Raw genomic sequence first — 27,987 nt, 5'->3', positions numbered from 1 at the left:
CAAAACGGGGACAAGGGGAGGGTGGGGGGGAGCAAAACGGGGACAAGGGGAGGGTGGGGGGAGCAAAACGGGGACAAGGGGAGGGTGGGGGGGAGCAAAACGGGGACAAGGGGAGGGTGGGGGGGAGCAAAACGGGGACAAGGGGAGGGTGGGGGGGAGCAAAACGGGGACAAGGGGAGGGTGGGGGGGAGCAAAACGGGGACAAGGGGAGGGTGGGGGGAGCAAAACGGGGACAAGGGGAGGGTGGGGGGAGCAAAACGGGGACAAGGGGAGGGTGGGGGGTTGCAAAACGGAGACAAGGGGAGGGTGGGGGAAACAACACAGAGACAAGGGGAGGGTGGGGGAAACAACACAGAGACAAGGGGAGGGTGGGGAGAAACAACACAGAGACAAGGGGAGGGTGGGGAGAAACAACACAGAGACAAGGGGAGGGTGGGGCAAACAACACAGAGACAAGGGGAGGGTGGGGGGAAACAACACAGAGACAAGGGGAGGGTGGGGGGGAAACAACACAGAGACAAGGGGAGGGTGGGGGGAAACAACAGAGACAAGGGGAGGGTGGGGGGAAACAACAGAGACAAGGGGAGGGTGGGGGGGAAACAACACAGAGACAAGGGGAGGGTGGGGGGGAAACAACACAGAGACAAGGGGAGGGTGGGGGAAAGCAACAGGGGGACAAGGGGAGAAGGGAGGGGCAAAAGTAACAAGGGGAGGGCGGGAGGGGGATCAACAGGGGGAGGGCGGGAGGGGGATCAACAGGGGGAGGGCGGGAGGGAGGGAGGGGGATCAACAGGGGGAGGGAGGGAGGGGGATCAACAGGGGGAGGGCGGGAGGGAGGGGGATCAACAGGGGGAGGGCGGGAGGGAGGGAGGGGGATCAACAGGGGGAGGGCGGGAGGGGGATCAACAGGGGGAGGGAGGGAGGGAGATCAACAGGGGGAGGGAGGGAGGGAGATCAACAGGGGGAGGGCGGGAGGGAGATCAACAGGGGGAGGGCGGGAGGGAGGGGGATCAACAGGGGGAGGGCGGGAGGGAGGGGGATCAACAGGGGGAGGGCGGGAGGGAGGGGGATCAACAGGGGGAGGGCGGGAGGGCGGGGGATCAACAGGGGGAGGGCGGGAGGGCGATCAACAGGGGGAGGGCGATCAACAGGGGGAGGGCGGGAGGGCGGGTGGGGGGATCCACAGGGGGAGGGCGGGTGGGGGTATTTACAGGGGGAGGGCGTGAGGGCGGGTGGGGGATGAACAGGGGGAGGGCGGGCAGGTGGGGGATGAACAGGGGGAGGGCGGGCGGGTGGGGGATGAACAGGGGGAGGGCGGGTGGGGGATGAACAGGGGGAGGGCGGGCGGGCGGGTGGGTGGGGGATGAACAGGGGGAGGGCGGGCGGGTGGGGGATGAACAGGGGGAGGGCGGGCGGGTGGGGGATGAACAGGGGGAGGGCAGGCGGGTGGGGGATGAACAGGGGGAGGGCGGGCGGGTGGGGGATGAACAGGGGGCGGGCGGGGTGGCGGATGAACAGGGGGAGGGCGGGCGGGTGGCGGATGAACAGGGGGAGGGCGGGTGGGGGAAGAACAGGGGGAGGGCGGGCGGGTGGGTGGGGGATGAACAGGGGGAGGGCGGGCGGTTGGGGGATGAACAGGGGGAGGGCGGGCGGGTGGGGGATAAACAGGGGGAGGGCGGGAGGGCGGGCGGGTGGGGGAAGAACAGGGGGAGGGCGGGAGGGCGGGCGGGTGGGTGAAGAACAGGGGGAGGGCGGGAGGGCGGGCGGGTGGGGGAAGAACAGGGGGAGGGCGGGAGGGCGGGCGGGTGGGGGAAGAACAGGGGGAGGGCGGGTGGGGGAAGAACAGGGGGCGGGCGGGCGGGTGGGGGAAGAACAGGGGGAGGGCGGGCGGGTGGGTGGGGGAAGAACAGGGGGCGGGCGGGCGGGTGGGGGAAGAACAGGGGGAGGGCGGGCGGGTGGGTGGGGGAAGAACAGGGGGAGGGCGGGCGGGTGGGTGGGGGAAGAACAGGGGGAGGGCGGGCGGGTGGGCGGGGGAAGAACAGGGGGAGGGCGGGCGGGTGGGTGGGGGAAGAACAGGGGGAGGGCGGGCGGGAGGGAGGGTGAAGAACAGGGGGAGGGCGGGTGGGTGGGGGATGAACAGGGGGAGGGCGGGTGGGTGGGGGATGAACAGGGGGAGGGCGGGTGGGTGGGGGATGAACAGGGGGAGGGCGGGCGGGTGGGGGATGAACAGGGGGAGGGCGGGCGGGTGGGGGATGAACAGGGGGAGGGCGGGCGGGTGGGGGATGAACAGGGGGAGGGCGGGCGGGTGGGGGATGAACAGGGGGAGGGCGGGCGGGTGGGGGATGAACAGGGGGAGGGCGGGCGGGTGGGGGAAGAACAGGGGGAGGGCGGGCGGGTGGGGGAAGAACAGGGGGAGGGCGGGCGGGTGGGGGAAGAACAGGGGGAGGGCGGGCGGGTGGGGGATGAACAGGGGGAGGGCGGGCGGGTGGGGGAAGAACAGGGGGAGGGCGGGCGGGTGGGGGAAGAACAGGGGGAGGGCGGGCGGGTGGGGGAAGAACAGGGGGAGGGCGGGCGGTCGGGGGATGAACAGGGGGAGGGCGGGCGGTCGGGTGGGGGATGAACAGGGGGAGGGCGGGCGGGTGGGGGATGAACAGGGGGAGGGCGGGCGGGGGATGAACAGGGGGAGGGCGGGCGGGCGGGGGATGAACAGGGGGAGGGCGGGCGGGCGGGGGATGAACAGGGGGAGGGCGGGCGGCGGGGGATGAACAGGGGGAGGGCGGGCGGCGGGGGATGAACAGGGGGCGGGCGGGTGGGGGATGAACAGGGGGCGGGCGGGTGGGTGTGGGATGAACAGGGGGAGGGCGGGCGGGTGGGGGATGAACAGGGGGAGGGCGGGCGGGTGGGGGATGAACAGGGGGAGGGCGGGCGGGTGGGGGATGAACAGGGGGAGGGCGGGCGGGTGGGGGATGAACAGGGGGAGGGCGGGCGGGTGGGGGATGAACAGGGGGAGGGCGGGCGGGTGGGGGATGAACAGGGGGAGGGCGGGCGGGTGGGGGATGAACAGGGGGAGGGCGGGCGGGTGGGGGATGAACAGGGGGAGGGCGGGCGGGTGGGGGATGAACAGGGGGAGGGCGGGCGGGTGGGGGATGAACAGGGGGAGGGCGGGCGGGTGGGGGATGAACAGGGGGAGGGCGGGCGGGTGGGGGATGAACAGGGGGAGGGCGGGCGGGTGGGGGATGAACAGGGGGAGGGCGGGCGATGGATGAACAGGGGGAGGGGAGAGGGCGGGTGGGGCAATCCAAAGGGGGAGAGGGGGATCCAAAGGGGGAGGGAGGGGGGAGGAGGGGGGAGGTGGGGAGGAAGGGCGGGTGGGGGATGAACAGGGGGCGGGGGGGCGGGTGGGTGATGAACAGGGGGCGGGTGGGTGGATGGGGGATCCAAAGGGGGAGGGGGGGAGGGCGGGTGGGCGATCCAAAGGGGGAGGGGGGGGCGGGTGGGGCGATCCAAAGGGGTAGGGGGGGGCGGGTGGGGCGATCCAAAGGGGGAGGGAGGGCAGATGGGGGGATCCAAAGGGGGAGGGCGGGTGGGGGGATCCAAAGGGGGAGGGCGGGTGGGGGGATCCAAAGGGGGAGGGCGGGAGGGCGGATCCAAAGGGGGAGGGCGGGTGGGGGGATCCACAGGGGGAGGGCGGGAGGGGGAAGAACAGGGGGATGGGGGATGAACAGGGGGATGGGGGATGAACAGGGGGATGGGGGATGAACAGGGGGATGGGGGATGAGCAGGGGGGGATCAACAGGAGGAGGGCGGGTGGGGGATCAACAGGGGGAGGGCGGGAGGACGGGTGGGGGATCAACAGGGGGAGGGGGGGAGGGAGGATCCAGAAGGGGGGAGGGCGGGCGGGTGGGGGATGAACAGGGGGAGGGCGGGCGGGTGGGGGATGAACAGGGGGAGGGCGGGCGGGGGATGAACAGGGGGAGGGCGGGCGGGCGGGGGATGAACAGAGGGCGGGCGGGGGATGAACAGAGGGAGGGCGGGCGGGGGATGAACAGGGGGAGGGCGGGCGGGCGGGGGATGAACAGGGGGAGGGCGGGCGGGCGGGGGATGAACAGGGGGAGGGCGGGCGGGGGATGAACAGGGGGAGGGCGGGCGGGCGGGGGATGAACAGGGGGAGGGCGGGCGGGCGGGGGATGAACAGGGGGAGGGCGGGCGGGGGATGAACAGGGGGAGGGCGGGCGGGGGATGAACAGGGGGAGGGCGGGCGGGGGATGAACAGGGGGAGGGCGGGCGGGGGATGAACAGGGGGAGGGCGGGCGGGGGATGAACAGGGGGGAGGGCGGGCGGGGGATGAACAGGGGGGAGGGCGGGCGGGCGATGAACAGGGGGGAGGGAGGGCGGGCGGGGGATGAACAGGGGGAGGGAGGGCGGGCGGGGGATGAACAGGGGGAGGGCGGGCGGGGGATGAACAGGGGGAGGGCGGGCGGGGGATGAACAGGGGGAGGGCGGGCGGGGGATGAACAGGGGGAGGGCGGGCGGGGGATGAACAGGGGGAGGGCGGGCGGGCGGGGGATGAACAGGGGGAGGGCGGGCGGGCGGGGGATGAACAGGGGGAGGGCGGGCGGGCGGGGGATGAACAGGGGGAGGGCGGGCGGGCGGGGGATGAACAGGGGGAGGGCGGGCGGGGGGGGCGGGGGATGAACAGGGGGAGGGCGGGCGGGGGATGAACAGGGGGAGGGCGGGCAGGCGGGGGATGAACAGGGTGCGGGCGGGCGGGCGATGAACAGGGGGAGGGCGGGCGGGGGATGAACAGGGGGAGGGCGGGCGGGCGGGGGATGAACAGGGGGAGGGCGGGCGGTCGGGGGTTGAACATGGGGAGGGCGGGCGGGGGATGCACAGGGGGAGGGCGGGCGGGCGGGGGATGAACAGGGGGAGGGCGGGTGGGCGGGGGATGAACAGGGGGAGGGCGGGTGGGTGGGGGATGAACAGGGGGAGGGCGGGTGGGTGGGGGATGAACAGGGGGAGGGCGGGTGGGTGGGGGATGAACAGGGGGAGGGCGGGTGGGTGGGGGATGAACAGGGGGAGGGCGGGTGATGGATGAACAGGGGGAGGGGGGGAGGGCGGGTGGGGCGATCCAAAGGGGGAGAGGGGGATCCAAAGGGGGAGGGAGGGGGGAGGAGGGGGGAGGTGGGGAGGAAGGGCGGGTGGGGGATGAACAGGGGGCGGGGGGGCGGGTGGGTGATGAACAGGGGGCGGGTGGGCGGATGGGGGATCCAAAGGGGGAGGGGGGGAGGGCGGGGGATGAACAGGGGGAGGGCGGGCGGGGGATGAACAAGGGGAGGGCGGGCGGGGGATGAACAGGGGGAGGGCGGGCGGGGGATGAACAGGGGGAGGGCGGGCGGGCGGGGATGAACAGGGGGCGGGGATGAACAGGGGGAGGGCGGGCGGGCGGGGATGAACAGGGGGAGGGCGGGCGGGCGATGAACAGGGGGAGGGCGGGCGGGCGATGAACAGGGGGAGGGCGGGCGGGCGATGAACAGGGGGAGGGCGGGCGGGCGATGAACAGGGGGAGGGCGGGCGGGGGATGAATAGGGGGAGGGCGGGCGGGCGGGGGATGAATAGGGGGAGGGCGGGCGGGCGGGGGATGAACAGGGGGAGGGCGGGCGGGCGGGGGATGAACAGGGGGAGGGCGGGCGGGCGGGGGATGAATAGGGGGAGGGCGGGCGGGGGATGAACAGGGGGAGGGCGGGCGGGCGGGGGATGAACAGGGGGGGGCGGGCGGGCGGGGGATGAACAGGGGGAGGGCGGGCGGGGGATGAACAGGGGGAGGGCGGGCGGGCGGGGGATGAACAGGGGGAGGGCGGGCGGGCGGGGGATGAACAGGGTTGGGGGATGAACAGGGGGAGGGCGGGCGGGTGGGGGATGAACAGGGGGAGGGAGGGCCGGGGATCAACAGGGGGAGGGCGGGAGGGAGGGCCGGGGATCAACAGGGGGAGGGCGGGAGGGAGGGCCGGGGATCAACAGGGGGAGGGCGGGAGGGAGGGCCGGGGATCAACAGGGGGAGGGCGGGAGGGAGGGCTGGGGATCAACAGGGGGAGGGCGGGGGATCAATAGGGGGAGGGCGGGAGGGAGGGCGGGGGATCAACAGGGGGAGGGCGGGAGGGAGGGCGGGGGATCAACAGGGGGAGGGCGGGAGGGAGGGCGGGGGATCAACAGGGGGAGGGGGAGGGCGATCAACAGGGGGAGGGGGGGAGGGGGGGAGGGCGGGTGGGCGATCCAAAGGGGGAGGGGGGGAGGGCGGGTGGGGCGATCCATAGGGGGAAAGGGGGAGGGGGGATCCAAAGGGGGAGGGCGGGTGGGGGGATCCAAAGGGGGAGGGAGGGGGGTAGAGGGGGGGAGGGAGGGCAGGTGGGGGGATCCAACAGGGGAGGGCGGGTGTGGGGATCCAAAGGGGGAGGGCAGGTGGGGGGATCCAAAGGGGGAGGGGGGGGAGGGCGGGTGGTTGGGGATTCAAAACAAGGACAAGGGGGAGGGCGGGTGGGTTTTTTCATTCAAAACAGGGACAAGGGGGAGGGCGGGTGGGTGGGGATTCAAAACAGGGACAAGGGGGAGGGCGGGTGGGTGGGGATTCAAAACAGGGACAAGGGGGAGGGCGGGTGGGTGGGGATTCAAAACAGGGACTAGGGGGAGGGCGGGTGGGTGGGGATTCAAAACAGGGACTAGGGGGAGGGCAGGTGGGTGGGGATTCAAAACAGGGACTAGGGGCGGGTGGGGATTCAAAACAGGGACAAGGGGGAGGGCGGGTGGGTGGGGATTCAAAACAGGGACAAGGGGGAGGGCGGGTGGGTGGGGATTCAAAACAGGGACAAGGGGAGGGCGGGTGGGTGGGGATTCAAAACAGGGACAAGGGGGAGGGCGGGTGGGTGGGGATTCAAAACAGGGACAAGGGGGAGGGCGGGTGGGGATTCAAAACAGGGACAAGGGGGAGGGCGGGTGGGTGGGGATTCAAAACAGGGACAAGGGGGAGGGCGGGTGGGTGGGTATTCAAAACAGGGACAAGGGGGAGGGCGGGTGGGTGGGTATTCAAAACAGCGACAAGGGGGAGGGCGGGTGGGTTTTTCATTCAAAACAGCGACAAGGGGAGGGCGGGAGGGAAAAAGGAACAGGGGACAAGGGCAGGGCGTGAAGGAAAAAGGAACAGGGGCAGGGCGGGAGGGGAAAAGCAACAGGGGGCGGGAGGGGAAAAGCAACAGGGGACGGGGCGGAAGGGGAAAAGCAACAGGGGACGGGGCGGGAGGGCAAAAGTAACAGGGGACGGGAGGCGAAAAGCAACAGGGGACGGGAGGGGAAAAGCAACAGGGGACGGGAGGGGAAAAGCAACAGGGGACGGGAGGGAAAAGCAACAGGGGACGGGAGGGGAAAAGCAACAGGGGACGGGAGGGGAAAAGCAACAGGGGACGGGAGGGGAAAAGCAACAGGGGACGGGAGGGGAAAAGCAACAGGGGACGGGAGGGGAAAAGCAACAGGGGACGGGAGGGGAAAAGCAACAGGGGACGGGAGGGGAAAAGCAACAGGGGACGGGAGGGGAAAAGCAACAGGGGACGGGAGGGGAAAAGCAACAGGGGACGGGAGGGGAAAAGCAACATGGGACGGGAGGGGGAAAGCAACAGGGGACGGGAGGGGGAAAGCAACAGGGGACGGGAGGGGAAAAGCAACAGGGGACGGGAGGGGAAAAGCAACAGGGGACGGGAGGGGAAAAGCAACAGGGGACGGGAGGGGAAAAGCAACAGGGGACGGGAGGGGAAAAGCAACAGGGGACGGGAGGGGAAAAGCAACAGGGGACGGGAGGGGAAAAGCAACAGGGGACGGGAGGGGAAAAGCAACAGGGGACGGGAGGGGAAAAGCAACAGGGGACGGGAGGGGAAAAGCAACAGGGGACGGGAGGGGAAAAGCAACAGGGGACGGGAGGGGAAAAGCAACAGGGGACGGGAGGGGAAAAGCAACAGGCGACGGAGGGGAAAAACAACAGGGGGCGGGAGGGGAAAAACAACAGGGGGCGGGAGGGGAAAAGCAACGAGGGACGGGGCGGGAGGGGAAAAGCAACAGGGGACGGGGGGCGGGAGGGGAAAAGCAACAGGGGATAGGGCGGGAGGGGAAAAGCGACGGGGCGGGAGGGGAAGCAACAGGGGACGGAGCGCAGGAGGGGAAAAGCAACAGGGGACGGGGGCGGGAGGGGAAAAAGCAACAGGGGACGGGGCGGGAGGGGAAAAGCGACGGGGCGGGAGGGGAAAAGCAACAAGGGACGGGGCGGGAGGGGAAAAGCAACGAGGGACGGGGGCGGGAGGGGAAAAGCAACAGGGGACGGGGGCGGAAGGGGAAAAGCAACAGGGGACGGGGGCGGGAGGGGAAAAGCAACAGGGGACGGGGGGCGGGAGGGGAAAAGCAACAGGGGACGGGGGGCGGGAGGGGAAAAGCAACAGGGGGCGGGAAGGGAAAAGCAACAGGGGACAAGGGGGGGGAAGTTAGTACTTGGTGCATGCTCTACAAGAAGGAAGAGGATATGAAGTCTGCACATGCTACATAATTAGGCCACAGCAAAGAAAAGTGACAATGAAGCCAAGTAATGGTGAACAATCAGTGCGTTCCAAGCCCCTTGTAGTACAGAATATTTCTCATAAGTGACAGAATAGGGACACAGTCTTAGGCGAGACCTGAAAATAAATAAACCCCACAAACTCAACAGGAAAATTAATACACTGAATACGTAAGGTAGAGGACACTTCCTGTAAGAAATGATTTCAGCATGGCAAAGGCTTTCTGTTAAAAATGGAACATTAATCTGCATAAAGTGTCATCTGGAGTTAAGGCGGCAAGACTTGGATAGATGAGGGGTAGGTTGTACAGCGATGGCGCTATAGCCCTGTGACTTTTGGTGCAGCCCTTTTCTTACTCCACAGGGCCCCCAAAACACCCTCCACAAGTTGTGCAGTGGTGTCTGGGCTCAGGCAAGACCTGCAGCACTTCTTCTGGTCTAGGACATGCTCATATAGCAGAGTTCTTTTGATGTAGCTTGTTTAACTGCCAGAGGAGAACAAGATGGGGGCTGTGAGTCAGCAAAAGGGGACGGGGGGGCGGGAGGGGAAAAGCAACAGGGGGCGGGAGGGGAAAAGCAACAGGGGACAAGGGGGGGCGGGAGGGGAAAAGCAACAGGGGACAAGGAGGGGCGGGAGGGGAAAAGCAACAGGGGACAAGGAGGGGCGGGAGGGGAAAAGCAACAGGGGACAAGGGGGGGGCGGGAGGGGAAAAGCAACAGGGGACGGGGCGGAAGGGGAAAAGCAACAGGGGACGGGAGGGGAAAAGCAACAGGGGACGGGAGGGGAAAAGCAACAGGGGACAGGGGGGCGGGAGGGGAAAAGCAACAGGGGACCGGGGGGGCGGGAGGGGAAAAGCAACAGGGGACAGGGGGGCGGGAGGGGAAAAGCAACAGGGGACAGGGGGGCGGGAGGGGAAAAGCAACAGGGGACAGGGGGCGGAAGGGGAAAAGCAACAGGGGACGGGGGCGGGAGGGGAAAAGCAACAGGGGACGGGGGTGCGGGAGGGGAAAAGCAACAGGGGACGGGGGTGCGGGAGGGGAAAAGCAACAGGGGACGGGGTGCGGGAGGGGAAAAGCGACAGGGGAGGGGAGGGCGGGAGGGGAAAAGCGACAGGGGAGGGCGGGAGGGGAAAAGCGACAGGGGAGGGGAGGGCGGGAGGGGAAAAGCGACAGGGGAGGGGAGGGCGGGAGGGGAAAAGCGACAGGGGAGGGGAGGGCGGGAGGGGAAAAGCGGGAGGGGAGGGCGGGAGGGGAAAAGCAACAGGGGACGGGAGGGCGACAGGGGAGGGCGGGAGGGGAAAAGCGACAGGGGAGGGGAGGGCGGGAGGGGAAAAGCGACAGGGGAGGGGAGGGCGGGAGGGGAAAAGCGACAGGGGAGGGGAGGGCGGGAGGGGAAAAGCGACAGGGGAGGGGAGGGCGGGAGGGGAAAAGCGACAGGGGAGGGGAGGGCGGGAGGGGAAAAGCGACAGGGGACAAGGGGAGGGCGGGAGGGGAAAAGCGACAGGGGACAAGGGGAGGGCGGGAGGGGAAAAGCGACAGGGGACAAGGGGAGGGCGGGAGGGGAAAAGCGACAGGGGACAAGGGGAGGGCGGGAGGGTTAAAACGTCAGGGGACAAGGGGAGGGCGGGAGGGGAAAAGCGTCAGGGGACAAGGGGAGGGCGGGAGGGGAAAAGCGTCAGGGGACAAGGGGAGGGCGGGAGGGGAAAAGCAACAGGGGACAAGGGGGGGCGGGAGAGGAAAAGCAACAGGGGACAAGGGGGGGCGGGAGGGGGAAAAGCAACAGGGGACAAGGGTGGGGGCGGGAGGGGAAAAGCAACAGGGGACAAGGGGGGGCGGTAGGGGAAAAGCAACAGGGGACAAGGGGGGGCGGGAGGGGAAAAGCAACAGGGGACACGGAGGGGCAGGAGGGGAAAAGCAACAGGGGACAAGGGGGGGGGCGGGAGGTTAAAAGCAACAGGGGACAAGGGGGGGGGCGGGAGGGGAAAAGCAACAGGGGACAGGGGGGGCGGGGGCGGGAGGGGAAAAGCAACAGGGGACAAGGGGGGGCGGGAGGGGAAAAGCAACAGGGGACAAGGGGGGGGCGGGAGGGGAAAAGCAACAGGGGACAAGGGGGGGCGGGAGGGGAAAAGCAACAGGGGACAAGGGGGGGCGGGAGGGGAAAAGCAACAGGGGACAAGGGGGGGGGCGGGAGGGGAAAAGCAACAGGGGACAAGGGGGGGGCGGGAGGGGAAAAGCAACAGGGGACAAGGGGGGGGGCGGGAGGGGAAAAGCAACAGGGGACAAGGGGGGGCGGGAGGGGAAAGCAACAGGGGACAAGGGGGGGCGGGAGGGGAAAAGCAACAGGGGACAAGGGGGGGCGGGAGGGGAAAAGCAACAGGGGACAAGGGGGGGCGGGAGGGGAAAAGCAACAGGGGACAAGGGGGGGCGGGAGGGGAAAAGCAACAGGGGACAAGGGGGGGCGGGAGGGGAAAAGCAACAGGGGACAAGGGGGGGCGGGAGGGGAAAAGCAACAGGGGACAAGGGGGGGCGGGAGGGGAAAAGCAACAGGGGACAAGGGGGGGCGGGAGGGGAAAAGCAACAGGGGACAAGGGGGGGGCGGGAGGGGAAAAGCAACAGGGGACAGGGGGGGGCGGGAGGGGAAAAGCAACAGGGGACAAGGGGGGGCGGGAGGGGAAAAGCAACAGGGGACAAGGGGGGGGCGGGAGGGGAAAAGCAACAGGGGACAAGGGGGGGGGCGGGAGGGGAAAGCAACAGGGGACAAGGGGGGGCGGGAGGGGAAAAGCAACAGGGGACAAGGGGGGGGCGGGAGGGGAAAAGCAACAGGGGACAAAGGGGGGGCGGGAGGGGAAAAGCAACAGGGGACAAGGGGGGGGCGGGAGGCGAAAAGCAACAGGGGACAAGGGGGGGGGGGCGGGAGGCGAAAAGCAACAGGGGACAAGAGGGGGGCGGGAGGCGAAAAGCAACAGGGGACAAGGGGGGGCGGGAGGGGAAAAGCAACAGGGGACAAGGGGGGGGCGGGAGGGGAAAAGCAACAGGGGACAAGGGGGGGCGGGAGGGGAAAAGCAACAGGGGACAAGGGGGGGCGGGAGGGGAAAAGCAACAGGGGACAAGGGGGGGCGGGAGGGGAAAAGCAACAGGGGACAAGGGGGGGCGGGAGGGGAAAAGCAACAGGGGACAAGGGGGGGCGGGAGGGGAAAAGCAACAGGGGACAAGGGGGGGGCGGGAGGGGAAAAGCAACAGGGGACAAGGGGGGGGCGGGAGGGGAAAAGCAACAGGGGACAAGGGGGGGGCGGGAGGGGAAAAGCAACAGGGGACAAGGGGGGGCGGGAAGTTAGTACTTGGTGCATGCTCTACAAGAAGGAAGAGGATATGAAGTCGGCACATGCTACATAATTAGGCCACAGCAAAGAAAAGTGACAATGAAGCCAAGTAATGGTGAACAATCAGTGCGTTCCAAGCCCCTTGTAGTACAGAATATTTCTCATAAGTGACAGAATATGGGCACAGTCTTAGGCGAGACCTGAAAATAAATAAACCCCACAAACTCAACAGGAAAATTAATACACTGAATACGTAAGGTAGAGGACACTTCCTGTAAGAAATGATTTCAGCATGGCAAAGGCTTTCTGTTAAAAATGGAACATTAATCTGCATAAAGTGTCATCTGGAGTTAAGGCGGCGAGACTTGGATAGATGAGGGGTAGGTTGTACAGCGATGGCGCTATAGCCCTGTGACTTTTGGTGCATCCCTTTCTTACTCTACAGGGCCCCCAAAACACCCTCCACAAGTTGTGCAGTGGTGTCTGGGCTCAGGCAAGACCTGCAGCACTTCTTCTGGTCTAGGACATGCTCATATAGCAGAGTTCTCTTGATGTAGCTTGTTTAACTGCCAGAGGAGAACAAAATGGGGGCTGTGAGTCATTGAGCTGTATTTGAACGCTTACATTAGAGGCAAACCCTGGAGCATGCAACAGCTGAGGCTACTTCCTCGCCACGTGGGTGGCATTTATCTGGGGGACACCTGACTGTGCAGAGGTGGCTTTGTGCTGCAGACACCTAGGGGGATCCACGAAGTGTGACCCTTGAAGTCGGTTGACTAAGCATGTACTTGGAAGTGAGGGCCTAAAATGAACCCGAAAGATTGTAACACAGGGCAAGCAGTACAGATTTGTTGTGGACATAAGGTGATTTCAATATAGGCATCCACCCTCAAGCATTGATGTTTTACTAATATATACTGCTTTGACTGCCACATACAAGATAAAAATACAACACCTGGGGCTTTTGTGGTGACATTTTCCAGTAGGTGGTACTTTTGGGCATAGCTCTTTTCCAGTAGGTGCTACTTTTGGGCATAGCTGTGTGCCCCCACACCTCTCCCTTGGTGCCACGCAGTGACTGCTGTGTGGCCTGTGTTTGGGCATGTTTAGAGTGGTGGTGGACACACTGTGGACTCTGCATGAACTAGGGGCCCAGATGAGGTCTCAGAATAAGTTCAAAATGTGCATAGGGTGCAGCACTGGAGGGTGCCCCTGTTGCACTAGTACCACGTTGGAACAGGCTAAGGGTACAAAAAGTGACTGTCATGGTATTCGGCCTCTTCACTTGTGATGGCTGGAATGCTCAAATTACACCTGAAGTGTGGGACTTGTATACTTAAAAACATTCAAGCAGCTGGGACACAGTGTCAGAGCAGACTTAATTACAGCGGCGGGGTTATTTAGTTTTTACCTTCATATCCATTATGATAGAGAAGTCCAAGAACAGGAAGCCACTGCAGAATGATGGCACATGGGAAGGTCAACCACAAGTACCTTTGTAATCAGAAATTATGCTAAGATCAATAGAACTTGAGCTGGAACAGTCCAAAGAAATTTGATGACATCCTTGAAGCAATCATGTCATACAAAATGTACTTGATAGCAAAACTGATGGGGTCACTATCAACGTAAAACTGTTACAAACAGACCACAAAACCTAGCAGAGTCACAGTCACAGAATCAACTTTGCCATCACTGTGCCCAGTGGTCCAGGAACTGCAGTCCTTATTAAAAACAAAAAAACAACAAAAAAACTTGAAGCAGTGGAACAACTTGGTCGTAGGGCAAAAAGGGTAGCTCCTGCTGTAATAATGCGCGCTTGACTGGGTTACTGAAAAACTCAGAAGGTGCTGCACCATAAAGGTTTACTGAACAATGGCTACTGCATAATGTTCACAAAGGCGTTGTAGAGAGGGCTCACAGAATCCCAAGTATGTGATTGATCCTGGGGATGCCCCTCAAGCCCTTTGATCGCAAAAACGTTTGAACTATCGGGATTGTGACTGTAATTTACAGAAAGCTTGGGAACATGACCCATCGGAGTATGAGAACGCAAAGATCCATGTTTTCCTGAATGTCATTCTCTATGGTACAGTGACAGCAACATGCCTTTCAAGATGTTCAGACATTGTCATATTCAAACATGACTTTCATGTTGCACTTCTGCTCCCAGAAAACTTAACGATATCTGAGAAGTCCACAACACATTTCTTTAACAAACCGAAGAAAGTGCTGGCTTGGCTGGGAAACAGACTCATTGAACATAGGTTCCAGAAAGTGGGACTGTGCCACATGGGCTCGATCAGGAGGATGTCCTTAGTAGCAGCCAGGGGCAGACCTTCTGTAAAGCAAGCTGCAAAAGAAAGTTTGTCTGATGGAAGAGGTTTTACACAAAAGAGCGGACATCATTCCACTCTGCATCACAATATGGCCATCCCCTAGGGACTCGGATACCGATGATCCATCCAACGAGATGTGGTTGGGCTCTCCCCAATGACTGGCATTAATATTGCCTGAAAGCTGACTAATTGGTTGCAAGGTAATGTGGAAGAAAATGTTTCTGTAGTGTGATTGCACAAAGTTTACTGGTTCACGGATTCCACTCCTCAGACTACGGAGCAAGGGAACAGGGGCCATGGAGAGTAGTTAATTTTTGAAGGTCCTGGGCCAGGCCATACGCTCCAGATGACAAATAACTTTACAGCCACATACACACCATGGGGGTTCCACAGATGAATCACACACTGTTTACTGAGTGTTATGTAGGACATGGCAGGGTAGTTACCCAAACCTCAGCCTGAGGTGGGTGAGTTTAGAAACCAGACACACTATCACACTGAAAGATAACATGAAAATAATAGTTACACAATCTACTAATCTGGCATCACTTAGGGTTCGAAAAGGGAGGAATCTTCTCTCAGCCTTCATACAGGCTCAGGGGTACAACATACTTCTACTTATCATGAATAAGTGCATTACTTGGAATGTCAGGGGGTTGGGGACGCCATTGAAATGCCACAGAGTACGCTGGAGATCCCCGCTATGGTGGGGACCCAACTTTTACAGGTAGCTGCCCTTCGTGTTTTTACCACCTGGGACACCATCGGCATTTCAGTGCTAGAGGATGCCCTTCAAGATGGAATGATGAAATGCTTCTTGACCTGCAATCAGAAAACAATCTCCACCGTTCCCAATTTTTTTCAATATCTCCAACTCAGACACGTTCTTCAACGCGACCTACAGCTAGAGCAGGAGAAATCCCCAAATACTCCTCATTGGAGGCTAAACTGCTCCTAACCAACATTAAGGAATACAAACTCTCAGATATATATCATAGGCTCCTCCTGAATATGCCTGACAACATGACGGGGATGAGGGAGGCGTGGGAGACTGACTTAGACTCCCTAGCTGATGAAGACTGGATAGAGGCTGTTACCGCCCCTAGAAGAGTGACGTTTGTGTCTCAATTTCGACTGAAACAACAAACTGCTACATCGTATATACTTCACCTGGACACGGTTGTACAAAATGGGTCTGATCTCCTCAAGTAATTCTTTGTGGTGTAACCACCCCAATGGGGACTCGCAGCACACTTTCTGGCACTGCCCAATCCTTGCTACCTTCTGAGACCAGGTACTGGGAACCTTAAGTGAGATACTGGGTGGACTGTTACTTGGTACCTCAAGTTAATCTTGCTGCTTTTCAAGGAGGGTTCTGAAGGAAATAGATATCATAGGGCACTTTGAGGCTGGGACTGGCAACAGCAAAATGAAACATAGCTCAAGAATGGAAATTATAGACATCTCAGTCTGTCACTAAGTGGGCCAAAAGCATGGATCACTGCTTGGCCCCAGAATGACCAATATAATGTGAAATTGCCTGAAAAAAATCAAGAAAATTGGTATGGGTGGGTTGACCTTAGAGGTAATATTAGAACCGTGTCCAACGTCACACTGTCCTTACATGGGAATCCACAATCCAGCAGGGGGGGGGGATCTGAATGAACGCCTTGGGATCACCACTCACTGGTCCCTCTGGATGGGAACAAGTGGAGATAATTTATATCCTTGTTAGTGGTATACTACTAAACAAGGTATGTGTTATATATACACTGTACCTTAGGTGAAAACAACTTGGGAGTTACAAAAATCTGTAGAGTTTTTCAAAAAATAATTTGCCATAGAGTGCCTACTTACCTCCTGTGCATAAGTGTTCAAGTTGCATGCCTAGCAGAGACCCATCTCACTGCCAGAGAATTTGCTAAACTACACAGGAAATGGTGGGTGCAGTTATCTGGCACGCCATATTATTCGCCACTCTGATTAGATTCCCACAGGAGGTTCCTTTTGTGGTAGGGATAAAATATATACATACATATATATATATATACATACATATATATATATAAATATATATATATATATATATATATATATATATATATATATATATATATATATATATAAAAAATGTATATATAAAAACACTGAGGGAAGATTTGTGGTTGTGTGGGGGGTAATGGAGGGTGATTCCTTTAAACTCATGAGCCTATATGCACCCAATGGCAAACACTATTTGGAGACCCTCACTCAGTATATGTTTCTGACATGTGACACATGCTGTGTGATGGGTGGCGATTATAATATGGTTACAGATGTCCCAGGAGACAGAGTGGTCTCACCACTGCAGGTCACAGACATCTCACTTTATGCATTTAGTAAAACAATGGGACTTCATAGAACCCTGCAGGGTCATGCCATCAGAGCCACTGACTATTCTTTTCATTCACAGGTACACGAAGTACACACCAGACTGGCCATATTTTTGTCTAGACAGGGTAGTAAGTGGAAGTTGCGTGCTCTCTGATCATAGTCCACTGTTGAGGACACTGGAAACGTTGGGAGGCAGGGCCCAGATTCCTATATGAAGGTTGAACACTGAGTCCATTCTGGATTATGGCTTTCACTCAGAAGTAGGATGCTACATAACTCATTATTTGCAGAAAAATGAGGACTATGTCAATAATACTTCTACAGAAGTGAACTCCTTTATGGTTGTCATTAGAGGGTTGTGTTTCCAGACAGCATATGGAGTTAAAAATGTCGTTATGCGCAAGATCCTAAAGTAAGGGAACTTAAGGAACTTGAAAACATAATGACGAGTGACTCCATTATAAAGTGAACGTAATGTGGCAACCCACAAAGATTAACCCTGGTTGACAGACTTAGTAGAGTTCATTATAAGCAGGACATAAACCAAAAACACCTTTAAGGTGACAGAGAGTTAGTCTGGTTGCTGCGTACCACCTTGGAAAGACAACTGATCTGATGAATAAGACTGGCTAATGGATGGACAATGTATACGTAGTCCGCAATTAATGAAATGTTCAATGAGTACTGCAAGAGATATTCAATCCTTCTGGCTACAGATATAAACAGTGAGGACTATTTTCTGCAAGAATCACATTACCATTTATTCATCTTAGAAGGGTTAGCTGGATCCCAAAAGGCTGCTACGGTACCAGAATGCAGCCTAAAGCAGTGTGTCACATAGCAACAGTAGTGGTGCTTTTGAAATCTAGAAGGGACCCACTACAGGCGTCTTTTTATCCTCCACTTGGAGTATAGATTTTTGGGCATTGTAAACATGCTAATATTGTCACTTCGCCTTTATTTTTTTTAAGGCACTCCTTGTGCAGCTGAAACAACATTTCTTTCTGGAACTCAATGCTCTCCTATCCGACTCTGTATGGGCAGACAAATGCAAGAGAGTTGCAGTGAAGAAAACGGTGTTGTCATTGCAGAAGAAAGAAATGGGAATGTCATCTCTAAAAATGTACTACCTGGGCGCACAATTGGTCTTTCTAGCCAGATGGGTCTGGGACCTGGCTGAACAAGTCACACTAGAAATTACTACATGCCTTGGAGGAGCATCGCCCCTGATCACATTACTAGACATAATCAAAAAACCCACAAGAACTTTGCCATGATCACTTTCAGTTGTCAAATACTGCTGGTACAGATATAAACTGCTCTGGAGGGCGATTTATTTGAAAGTGGAACATATATAATATTTGAGCTTCTCAGGGACGGTGTTCATTTTAGTGCTGGACAGCTTTTTAGCACGCACTGCATTGTTCAGGGCAGTTAAGGCAACAATTTACTTAATTAACTAGAAGTTCCCCTGAGAGTGTCCGCCCACTCAGCAGAATATTCTTTCTAAAACCTACTACACTGCAAGTTTAAATAAACCAGTCATGTGTTTCAGGAAACATTTTACCAGTTGCACTGCTCAAAGTTCTCAAATCTGAATGTTTGTACGAAAACCATCGTCTTCCTACAATTGCAAACCAATTAATTAAATAATAGCTAACTTACCGGCTGCGGTTGTTCCCCAATGCAACAACTAAAACACACAAAGAACTCAGTCATCTTGCGTCTGCAGGCCCAAACGAACCTGCTCCCTTTTCTTCTTAAATCTATTTCTTTTTTCTGTCTTGCTGCTGAGGGTGAACCACAAACGCACACCGGAAGCCACGTGTACAGGAAGAGCCCCAAAGAAGGTGGTTTCTCAAGACAGACTGATGTGGCAACTTCTCAGAAAAAAAACACGGTTTTATTGTGGACTCACAGTATAGCACCAAGAATTCTGCACGCCTGTTAAGAGAAAAAGAAATATGCTTATTAATATTCTAGAAAAGGCACAGGGCATTCATTCAATTGCTGTCGCTTGCTTATACGCAGGCACATAAGAATGAATAGAGCCAAATAAACATGCCTATTCTCACAACCAATGAACTCATCACTCAACATAGTAAACACAAAGTTCTCAGGCAATTGAGTTTTGAAATCACATCAAAGACAAGGAAACGGAACATAATCAAAACAGATGTTAATGCAGTAGCGGTGATGTTCTAATTTGTGAAAGACTGGACTCAGCACTTAATATAACTGAAACAAACCCTTTCTTGAGATATAGTATAGGACATAGGGGTTTAGATATAGTTTGTTTTGCTATTTTTACAGTTGACTAATGTCCCGACTAAACATCTACAATCCATAGACTTTCAATATCCTGCTCGGGCATGGGTAAAAGTCATTCTTCTGTCAGTTCCCAAGGAATCCACCCCTTTGCCTGGTCAGTTCAATATTTAAAGGAAGCATGGGGTAAAAAAATAACTGCATCTGTTCCTTTTTTCTGGAACCCTCTCAGTACTTGAGGCTACCAATGGGCATAGAGCGTTGTAGAGTATAGTGGCATGGAGTGAATTGGCATAAAGTGACGCAGGGTAAAGTGGCACGGGGGTTGCAGAGTAGAGTGGAGTACAGTGGTGCAGGGTAGAGTGGCATAGACTGGTGCAGAGAGGAGTATAGGGCCTTAGAGTTCCGTGGTGTGGAGTGCTGCAGAGTACAGTGGTATGAGTGGAGTGGCGTATGGTGTATTGACTGAAGCAGTGGTGTAGAGCTCCGTGGCATAGAGAGTAGTGTTGCAGAGTAGTGTGTCTTGGAGTTCAGTGGTGCAGAGTGGAGCAGAGTGGCACAGAATCGCTAAGGGTGTGCAGTGTTGTAGAGTGCAGAGGTATAGGGGAACAAAACAAATTGCTTACCTTCGGTAACGCCTTAACAGAAAGTAACGTGTACATCTGATAGAGACTTCTAGCCACATATTCCTTACCTTAGGATACCCAAGCTATACCATCCCCGGAGATGGGTCTGCGGACCGATTTCAGACGAGGAAGTCCTGCAGGAATGAACAGGTGATGTGCCCATCTGAACAGACCTGACTATCCAGGCAGCAGTGCTCCGCAAACACGTACAAGGAGGCCCACGTTGCTGCCTGGCAGTTGTCCAGGACCGGAACACTGCATGATCATGCAGTGATCGCAGCTTTAGCTCTGGTAGAATACGCTCACAAACCCTCAGGGAGCTGCTCGTTGGGCAGGGAGTAGCAGACTTTAATAATCTGGAGATGGTCTGCTTCTGCATGGCCTGTCCTTTCTTCGCTCCAGCATACTCCTTGAAGAGTTGGTGGTCCACCTTGAACTCCTGTTCAATCAAGATGAAACAATAACACTCTTTTCGGGTCCAGACGGTGGAGTCACTCCTCTTCTTTAGAGGGATGTGGAGGAGTGTAAAAAGTAGGCAAAGTGATGGACTGGCTTCCATGAAATGAGTGACCACTTTCGGGAGAAAGGAGGTCCTAGTGCGAAGCACTAGTTTTTTTAGGATGAATGGAAAGGTATGGAGGCTTGGATGTTAAAGCCTAAAGCCTGCTTATGCTTTGGGCAGATGCGATGGCCACAAGGAAAACTGTTTTGATCATAAGGAGCCTGAGGGGACAGTTATGGAGTTGCTTGAAGGGAGCACATCAAAAAAGCTAAAACAAGATAAAGGTCCAACTAAGGCATGATAAATGGCAAAGGAGGAAAAAGATGAACAAGACGTTTTAGAAACCTATGCACAATAAGGTACTTGAAAAAGGATGGCTGTTAAGGCAGCTGCAAAAAAAGCAGATATAGTACAGAGATAGCCTTTAAGAGTACCCAGAGTAGAGCCCTTCTGGGCAAGAGAGAGAATGAAAAACAGAACTCGAGAAAGAGGAGCAGAAAGGGGATCAATTGTTTTTTCTGCACACCATGCCAGACATGTTTTACAACAGCAGGCATATACTATCTTGTTGGAGAGACACCTGGCTGCCAAGATAAAATTACAGACTTCAGGGAAAAAGGTTCAAAGCTATTAACTGTTGCTGCTCTATCTACATGCAAGAAGGCAGAGATTGGGCAAGTTTGGGTGGAAGACCCTCCCATGCTGCAACAGAAGATCATCCCGAATGGGCAGCCTGTCTGTAGGCTCAATGGCCATGCTCAAGAGCCTGTGATACCTGACTCTCCGTGCCCATTCCAAAGCCACAAGAATGACTTGGGCCAGGTGGTTCTTGATCTTCTTCAGAACTCCAGGCAGAAGTGGTATGGACAGAAAGGCGTACCGGAGGCCTATGCTCCACTCAAGAAGAAAAAGAGTCTCTGATTGAGAGCGGCCTTGAAAATCCGAGTGTACAAAATTGCTGACATTGCGCGTTCTCGGCAGAGGCAACCTGATCTAACCAAGGCTCTCCCCACTGCTCTACCTCCAGGTGGAGATGCCGTTCATGATCCGGTAGTAATTGACGGCTGAGTCTGTCTGCCCTGGCATTCAGTGATCCCGCCAGGTATTGAACCACTGGGGATACGCCTTGATATTCCAGCTATGTCCAGAGGTGCAGGGCTTCTTGACAATGGATCCTCAACCTCACCCCTCCCTGCTTATTGCAGTACCACATGGCCGTGGTGTTGTCTGTGAACACCTGCACCAGTCTTCCCTTGATATTGGGGGGGGGGGGGGGGGGGGGTAGGGGTAGAAAGGCTTTCATTGTCAATCGGATCACCCAGAGCTCCTACAGGTTGCTGTGGAGTCAGGAGTCTGCCGTAGACCTGGATCCTCTGATCTCCACCTCTCCCAGATGGCTGCCCCATCTGAGAAGTGACGCATCTGCCACTACTGTCAGATTTCATTAGGGAAGGTTGACACAATCACTGTTTGTTAGCCACCACTGCAAATCTTTTGCAGTTCCCTTTGAGTTTTGGACCATGGCAGAGAGATTTCCCTGATGCTGTGCCCATAGGAACTTCAGGTCCTACTGCAGAGCCTGCATATGCCAGAGAGTATGTGTCACCAACAACATGCAGGAGGCTATGAGTCCCAGCAGCCTCAGAGTCTGTCTCACCGAAATCCAAGATAGAGGCTGAAACATCAGTATCATAGCTTGAATGTCCTAGACAAACGAGTTACTTACCTTCGGTAACGACTTTTCTGGTGGATACATTAGCTACCTGTGGATTCCTCACCTAATGAATACTCCCATGGCGCCAGCATTCGACGGAAATCTTCTTACTAGTCTCTGCACGTCGACGAGGACGTCACTCTAGCCCACGCGACGCCGTCTGACGTCATACAGGCAATAAGAGGTCCTCGACGACGTGCCGACGTCAGTACCAATCATTTTTTACGTGCATGAGAACAACCAGGCAATGCAATGAAAGAGCAAGGCAACATCCCATTACATTGTAAAAATACACAACATTGCATGAATAACTGTAAATCTTTTATATATATATATAACTCTCTCTTTTTTTAAAAATATATATACACATCAAGTATATACACAAAGATATATACATATATACATATATAAATATAATATATACAACATCTATTGCACCCTCAAAGACCAAGAGGAGCGTACTCAAGGATTACTTGGTAAGACCAGAAAGGCAACGGGGAGGCGGGTGGGACCGTGAGGAATCCACAGGTAGCTAATGTATCCACCAGAAAAGTCGTTACCGAAGGTAAGTAACTTGTTCTTCTGATGGATACAACTACCTGTGGATTCCTCACCTAATGAATAGAGTCCCAAAGCAGTACCACGCCCGGCGGTGGGTGCCTAAATGGTCAAACCAAGAAATCCTGCAGCACTGACCGTGCAAAATGGCCGTCCCTTCTAACCTCAGAATCCAAACAGTAATGTTTTGCAAAAGTGTGAAGGGACGACCAAGTTGCGGCCTTGCAGATGTCGACCACAGGAACACCTCTGGCCAAGGCCGAAGTGGCCGACTTAGCTCTGGTGGAATGAGCTCTAATGCCCTCAGGAGGATCCTTCTTTGCCAAAGAGTAACAGATTTTAATGCAAAGAACAACCCACCTGGATAGTGTTCTCTTGTGGACTGCCTTTCCTCTCCTCTTGCCCACGTATCCAATAAACAGCTGATCCTCCAGCCTGAAATCCTTTGTTCTATCAATAAAGAAGCTCAACGCCCTCTTTGGGTCCAGACGGTGCAGTCTTTCTTCCTCTTTGGAAGGATGAGGCGGAGGATAGAACGTGGACAAAGTAATTGCCTGAGCCAAATGGAAAGGTGAAACAACCTTCGGGAGGAAAGCAGCCTTGGTCCTCAACACCACCTTATCCCCATAAAAAGTTGTATAAGGGAGCTTTACTGATAAGGCCTGCAACTCACTCACTCTCCTTGCTGATGTTATAGCTATCAGGAAGACTGTTTTTAAAAACAAATACCTTAAGGGGCAAGAATGCATAGGTTCAAAAGGGGACCCCATAAGGAAAGTCAGAACCAAGGACAAATCCCATTGCGGCATAACGAATGGTTTTGGAGGATATTTATTTAGAAGACCTTTCAAGAATCTGATAACAATAGGGGATTTAAATAAAGATGGTTGGTCTGGAAGACATATGAAGGCTGACAAGGCCGATAAATAACCCTTAATGGTAGCCACTGCACAACCTTTCTGCGCTAGAGACAGAGCAAAAGACAAAACGTCCAATAGATGAGCATGTAAGGGATCAATCTGCCTCTCTCCACACCACTCAACAAATTTAGACCATCTATTAGCGTAGATAGATTTAGTGGAGTGTCGCCTGGCCGCTAATATAACATCCACTACCTCAGGCGGGAGAGAGAAGGAACTCAGGTTGCCCCGTTCAATCTCCAGGCATGTAGGTGCAAACTCTGGAGGTTGGGGTGTAAAACCTGCCCCTGCGACTGCGAGAGGAGGTCTGCCCTGAGAGGGAGACGGAGCGGAGGGCACATTGAGAGTTGGAGAAGGTCGGAGTACCATACCCTCCTTGGCCAATCCGGAGCTATTAGGATGACTAGAGCCCGGTCCTGGCGAATCTTCCTCAATACTCGAGGAATCAAGGGTATGGGAGGAAACGCGTAAAGCAACTGGCCGCACCAGGTTATTTGAAACGCGTCCCCCAAAGCTCCCTGCATCGGATACTGGAGGCTGCAGAATAACGGACAAGTTGCGTTCTCTCGAGTGGCAAACAGATCTACCCGAGGAAACCCCCACCTCTGGAAGATTAAACGGACTTGATCTGGATGGAGACGCCACTCGTGGTCTGCCGAGAATTGGCGACTGAGACTGTCCGCACGCACGTTCAAGACTCCGGCAAGATGGTTTGCTATCAAGCAAATCTGATGGTCCTTTGCCCAGGACCATAGTCGAAGAGCTTCTCTGCAGAGAAGGTACGACCCCACTCCTCCCTGCTTGTTTATGTACCACATCGTGGTAGTATTGCCCGTTAGGACCTGTACCGACTGACCACGAAGGGAAGGGAGGAAGGCCTTGAGAGCCAGACGTACAGCCCGTAACTCTAACAGATTGATGTGAAACATCTGTTCCTCTGGAGACCAAAGGCCTTTGATCTCCAGATCCCCCAGATGAGCTCCCCACCCTAGAGTGGAAGCATCCGTTATGACTGTGGCCACTGGTGGCGACTGCTGGAACGGCTTTCCTTGTGAAAGATTGTTGCTTGCAATCCACCACTTCAAATCCACAGCAGCATCTCTGGAGATCTTGACAGTACTCTCTAGATCCCCTTTGTGTTGAGACCACTGCCTTCGGAGGCACCACTGAAGAGCCCTCATGTGCCAGCGAGCATGCGTGACCAACAGAATGCAGGAGGCAAACAGACGAAGGACCTTGAGGACTGGAACTATCGCTCCATTTCGAAACATTGGAACCAACTCCTGAATATCTTGAATCCGCTGAGGCGGAGGAAAGGCTCGGTTCAATGTTGTATCCAGTACTGCCCCTATGAACAGGAGGCGCTGAGAGGGCTCTAGGTGAGATTTGGGCTTGTTCACCGAAAAACCCAGGTCGAACAACAACTGGGTTGTTGACTGCAGATGATGCGACACAAGCTCCGGGGACTTGGCTTTGATCAACCAGTCGTCCAAGTAAGGGAATACTGCTATCCCCTTCCTTCTGAGTTCTGCCGCAACCACCGACATCACCTTCGTGAAGACTTGAGGTGCTGAAGTAAGACCAAACGGAAGGACCGCAAACTGATAGTGCTGCGATCCCACCACAAACCGGAGATACTTCCTGTGTGACTTGAGTATCGAGATATGAAAGTAAGCATCCTGCAAGTCGACAGACACCATCCAGTCTTCCTTGTTCAACGCCAAAAGCACCTGTGCTAGGGTCAGCATCTTGAACTTTTCCTGCTTGAGGAACCAATTCAAGATCCTCAGGTCCAGGATTGGTCTCAAACGACCATCCTTCTTGGGAATCAGGAAATACCTTGAGTAACATCCTCGACCCCTTTCCTGCTTTGGGACCAACTCCACCGGGCCCTTTGAAAGGAGGGCTTGTACCTCCTGTTCTAGCAACAGGAGGTGTTCTTCTGAACAATAAGAAGGGTGGGGCGGGATGAGGGGCGGGAACTCCCGAAAGGGAAGGGTGTAGCCTTTTCCCACAATACTGAGAACCCAAGTGTCCGTTGTAACAGTCTTCCATTTGGTGAGAAAATGCTGTAATCTTCCCCCTACAGGAGAGGAGTGAGTGGGAAATGGTGGAAGCCTAAGGCTGCTTCCCCTGCTGCACCCCGCCAGAGGATGAGGAAGAGGCAGAGTGCTGCTGAGAGGCTCCTCTGGTACGGACCCTACCTCTCCCTCTAAAAGATCTATAGGGATGGGAAGAGGCAGGTTGCGGATATCTTCCCCGAAAGGAAGAGGAGGAAGAGCCACGCCCAAATCCACGAAACCTCCTGAAAAATCTGGAAGAGGCCGTGGAAGAAGGAGCTTGGAGCCCTAACGACTTAGCCGTGGCCCTGCTCTCCTTAAAACGTTCCAAGGCCGAATCAGCCTTGGCTCCAAACAGTTTGTCCCCATCAAACGGGAGATCCAACAATGTGGACTGTACATCCGCAGAAAAGCCCGAGTTACGGAGCCAGGCCTGCCTCCTTGCCACCACAGTTGTGCCCATTGCTCTGGCTACCGAGTCGGTCGTATCCAGTCCAGTCTGGATAATCTGGGTCGCAGCAGCCTGGGCATTTGAAACAACATCCAAAAGACCCTGGGGAAGCTCTGTAAATGATGAGGAAATGTCATCCATCAGAGCATGAATATACCTCCCCAGGATACAGGTTGCGTTGGTGGCCTTCAACGCCAGACTGCAGGACGAAAAAATCTTCTTGGACTGCGCCTCCAGTTTCTTTGAATCTCTGTCCCCAGGCACCGTCGGGAAAGAACCAGGCGCTGACTTGGATGAACAGGAGGCCTGCACCACCAAGCTCTCCGGCGTAGGGTGCCTAGACAGAAAACCAGGGTCAGTTGGAGCCGCCCGATACCTCCTGGCCACAGCTCTGTGAACTGCTGGGGAAGATGGCGGCCTCTTCCACACCTCTAACACCGGATCCAGCAGAGCGTCATTAAATGGCAAAAGAGGCTCCGCCGCAGCTGAGGCCGGATGTAGCACCTCTGTTAGAAGGTTTTGTTTAGCCTCCACCACCGGCAAAGGCAGGTCCAAAAAACGAGCTGCCTTCCGTACCACTGCGTGAAAGGAAGCAGCCTCCTCAGTATATTCTCCCGGGGACGAAAGATCCCACTCAGGGTAAGTGTCCAGCCCTCTGGCCGACTCCAGACCACGCAGCCCATCACCCGAGTCCTCTAGCTCTCCTTCCTCCAGGGCTCGTTGGTACTCCTGCTCCTCTAATACACGGAGAGCACGTCTCCTCGAATGAAGCCGTTGTTCAATACGCGGAGTCGACAATGCCTCCGCCGAAGTCGAAGATCGGCGCAGATCTTCAAAAGCCACCGACGCCGCGTCCGGCGCCACAGGTAACTTCGGCGCCGACGAAAGAGCAGTCGAAGCAGATGGACCCACCGGAGTCACAGGCCGAAATCCCGACGTCGACGGGATGGAAATCCCCGGGGCCAATCCCTCTGAAGCCACCGGAGCGGCCACCGGCGCCGACACCGGCGCCGAGCCCACGTTCCCAAAAGGGAGAAAGGGCATAAAGGGTGGCGGCCGAAGAGGCGCAGGATCACCCAATGAAAAGGCCAAAGGCCCAGCCGGAGCACCCCCTGGAGCCATCTGTTGGAAGATGGCATACATCGCATTCAAGAATGCGGAACTATCGGCTCCAGGGGTGGGAAAAGCCGGATACTGGGGTGCCTGTCTCGGAGGCGACCCCGACGCCGGCCTCGACGTCTGCGACGCCGGAGATAACACCTGAGGCTCCAATACCTCAATCACCGACGCCTGTCCAGGTGAAGTCGGAGACGCCGGAGAGGGCAACGGCGTCGAAGGATGCGGCGTAACCGTGGGACTGATCTCCCATGTCCTTCGGCGCCGATCCGAAGACCTGGAACGAGTCTCCTTTGAATGACGCCGAGATTCTCTACGGCGCCGGGAGTCTCGATGACGCCGATGTCTTGGCGAAGAAGACTTCTTGTGATGCTTCTCCTTCGATTTCGCCATAAACAGCTTCTCCTCACGTTCCTTGAGGGCCTTTGGATTCATGTGCTGGCATGAATCACAAGTCGAGACGTCGTGGTCGGAGCTCAAACACCAAAGGCAGTCGGAATGAGGATCCGTCACTGACATCTTGCCTCCACACTCATGACAAGGCTTGAATCCAGACTTTCTCTGCGACATTATTACCACAGCGAAAGACTACGCAGCAAAAATACACTGTAACCACAAAAGTAACAGTTGCTCCCTCGAAGATAACCGTTTCGAATGCACGGAAAAAAGGGAACTGACGTCGGCACGTCGTCGAGGACCTCTTATTGCCTGTATGATGTCAGACGGCGTCGCGTGGGCTAGAGTGACGTCCTCGTCGACGTGCAGAGACTAGTAAGAAGATTTCCGTCGAATGCTGGCGCCATGGGAGTATTCATTAGGTGAGGAATCCACAGGTAGTTGTATCCATCAGAATCACTGTTTGGGAGGATAGGCACTGTATCCAGAACAGCTCTGATGAAAGAGCGCCTGAGAGGGTATCCGGTGTGACTTCAGTACGTTGATAATGAACCTCAGCAAATGTAAGAGGTCCGCCGAAGTCTGGATGTGGGAGAAGACAGCCTGAAGCGAGCCCACCTTCAACAGCCAGTCATCAAGATAGGGAACAACTGCACCCTTGATCTCCACCAACACCTGAGAAGTGCTTGTAAGGCCAAAGAGGAGCATGGTGAACTGAAAATGCTCTTAGCCAACCATGAACCGCAGGTAACGCCTG

The 27,987-nt window shown here is 56.7% G+C and overlaps 1 protein-coding gene across 1 annotated transcript in view; it reads right to left on the bottom strand.

The window, feature by feature from the left end:
* Positions 1-27,987, bottom strand: part of LOC138284101 (CDC42 small effector protein 2-B-like) — a 228,308-nt gene that overhangs the window by 111,862 nt on the left and 88,459 nt on the right. Inside the window, exon 2 of the mRNA XM_069222532.1 lies at positions 18,285-18,563. Within this exon, the coding sequence (XP_069078633.1) occupies positions 18,285-18,338 (54 nt within the window). The 5' untranslated portion in view covers positions 18,339-18,563. The remainder of the gene's footprint in view (positions 1-18,284; positions 18,564-27,987) is intronic.

The sequence above is a fragment of the Pleurodeles waltl genome, chromosome 3_1, assembly GCF_031143425.1.
Source record: "Pleurodeles waltl isolate 20211129_DDA chromosome 3_1, aPleWal1.hap1.20221129, whole genome shotgun sequence".
In the NCBI taxonomy this organism is placed as follows: Eukaryota; Metazoa; Chordata; class Amphibia; order Caudata; family Salamandridae; genus Pleurodeles; species Pleurodeles waltl.
Note: the sequence above shows the minus strand (reverse complement) of the source record. Positions and strands in the feature narration are given on the sequence as shown.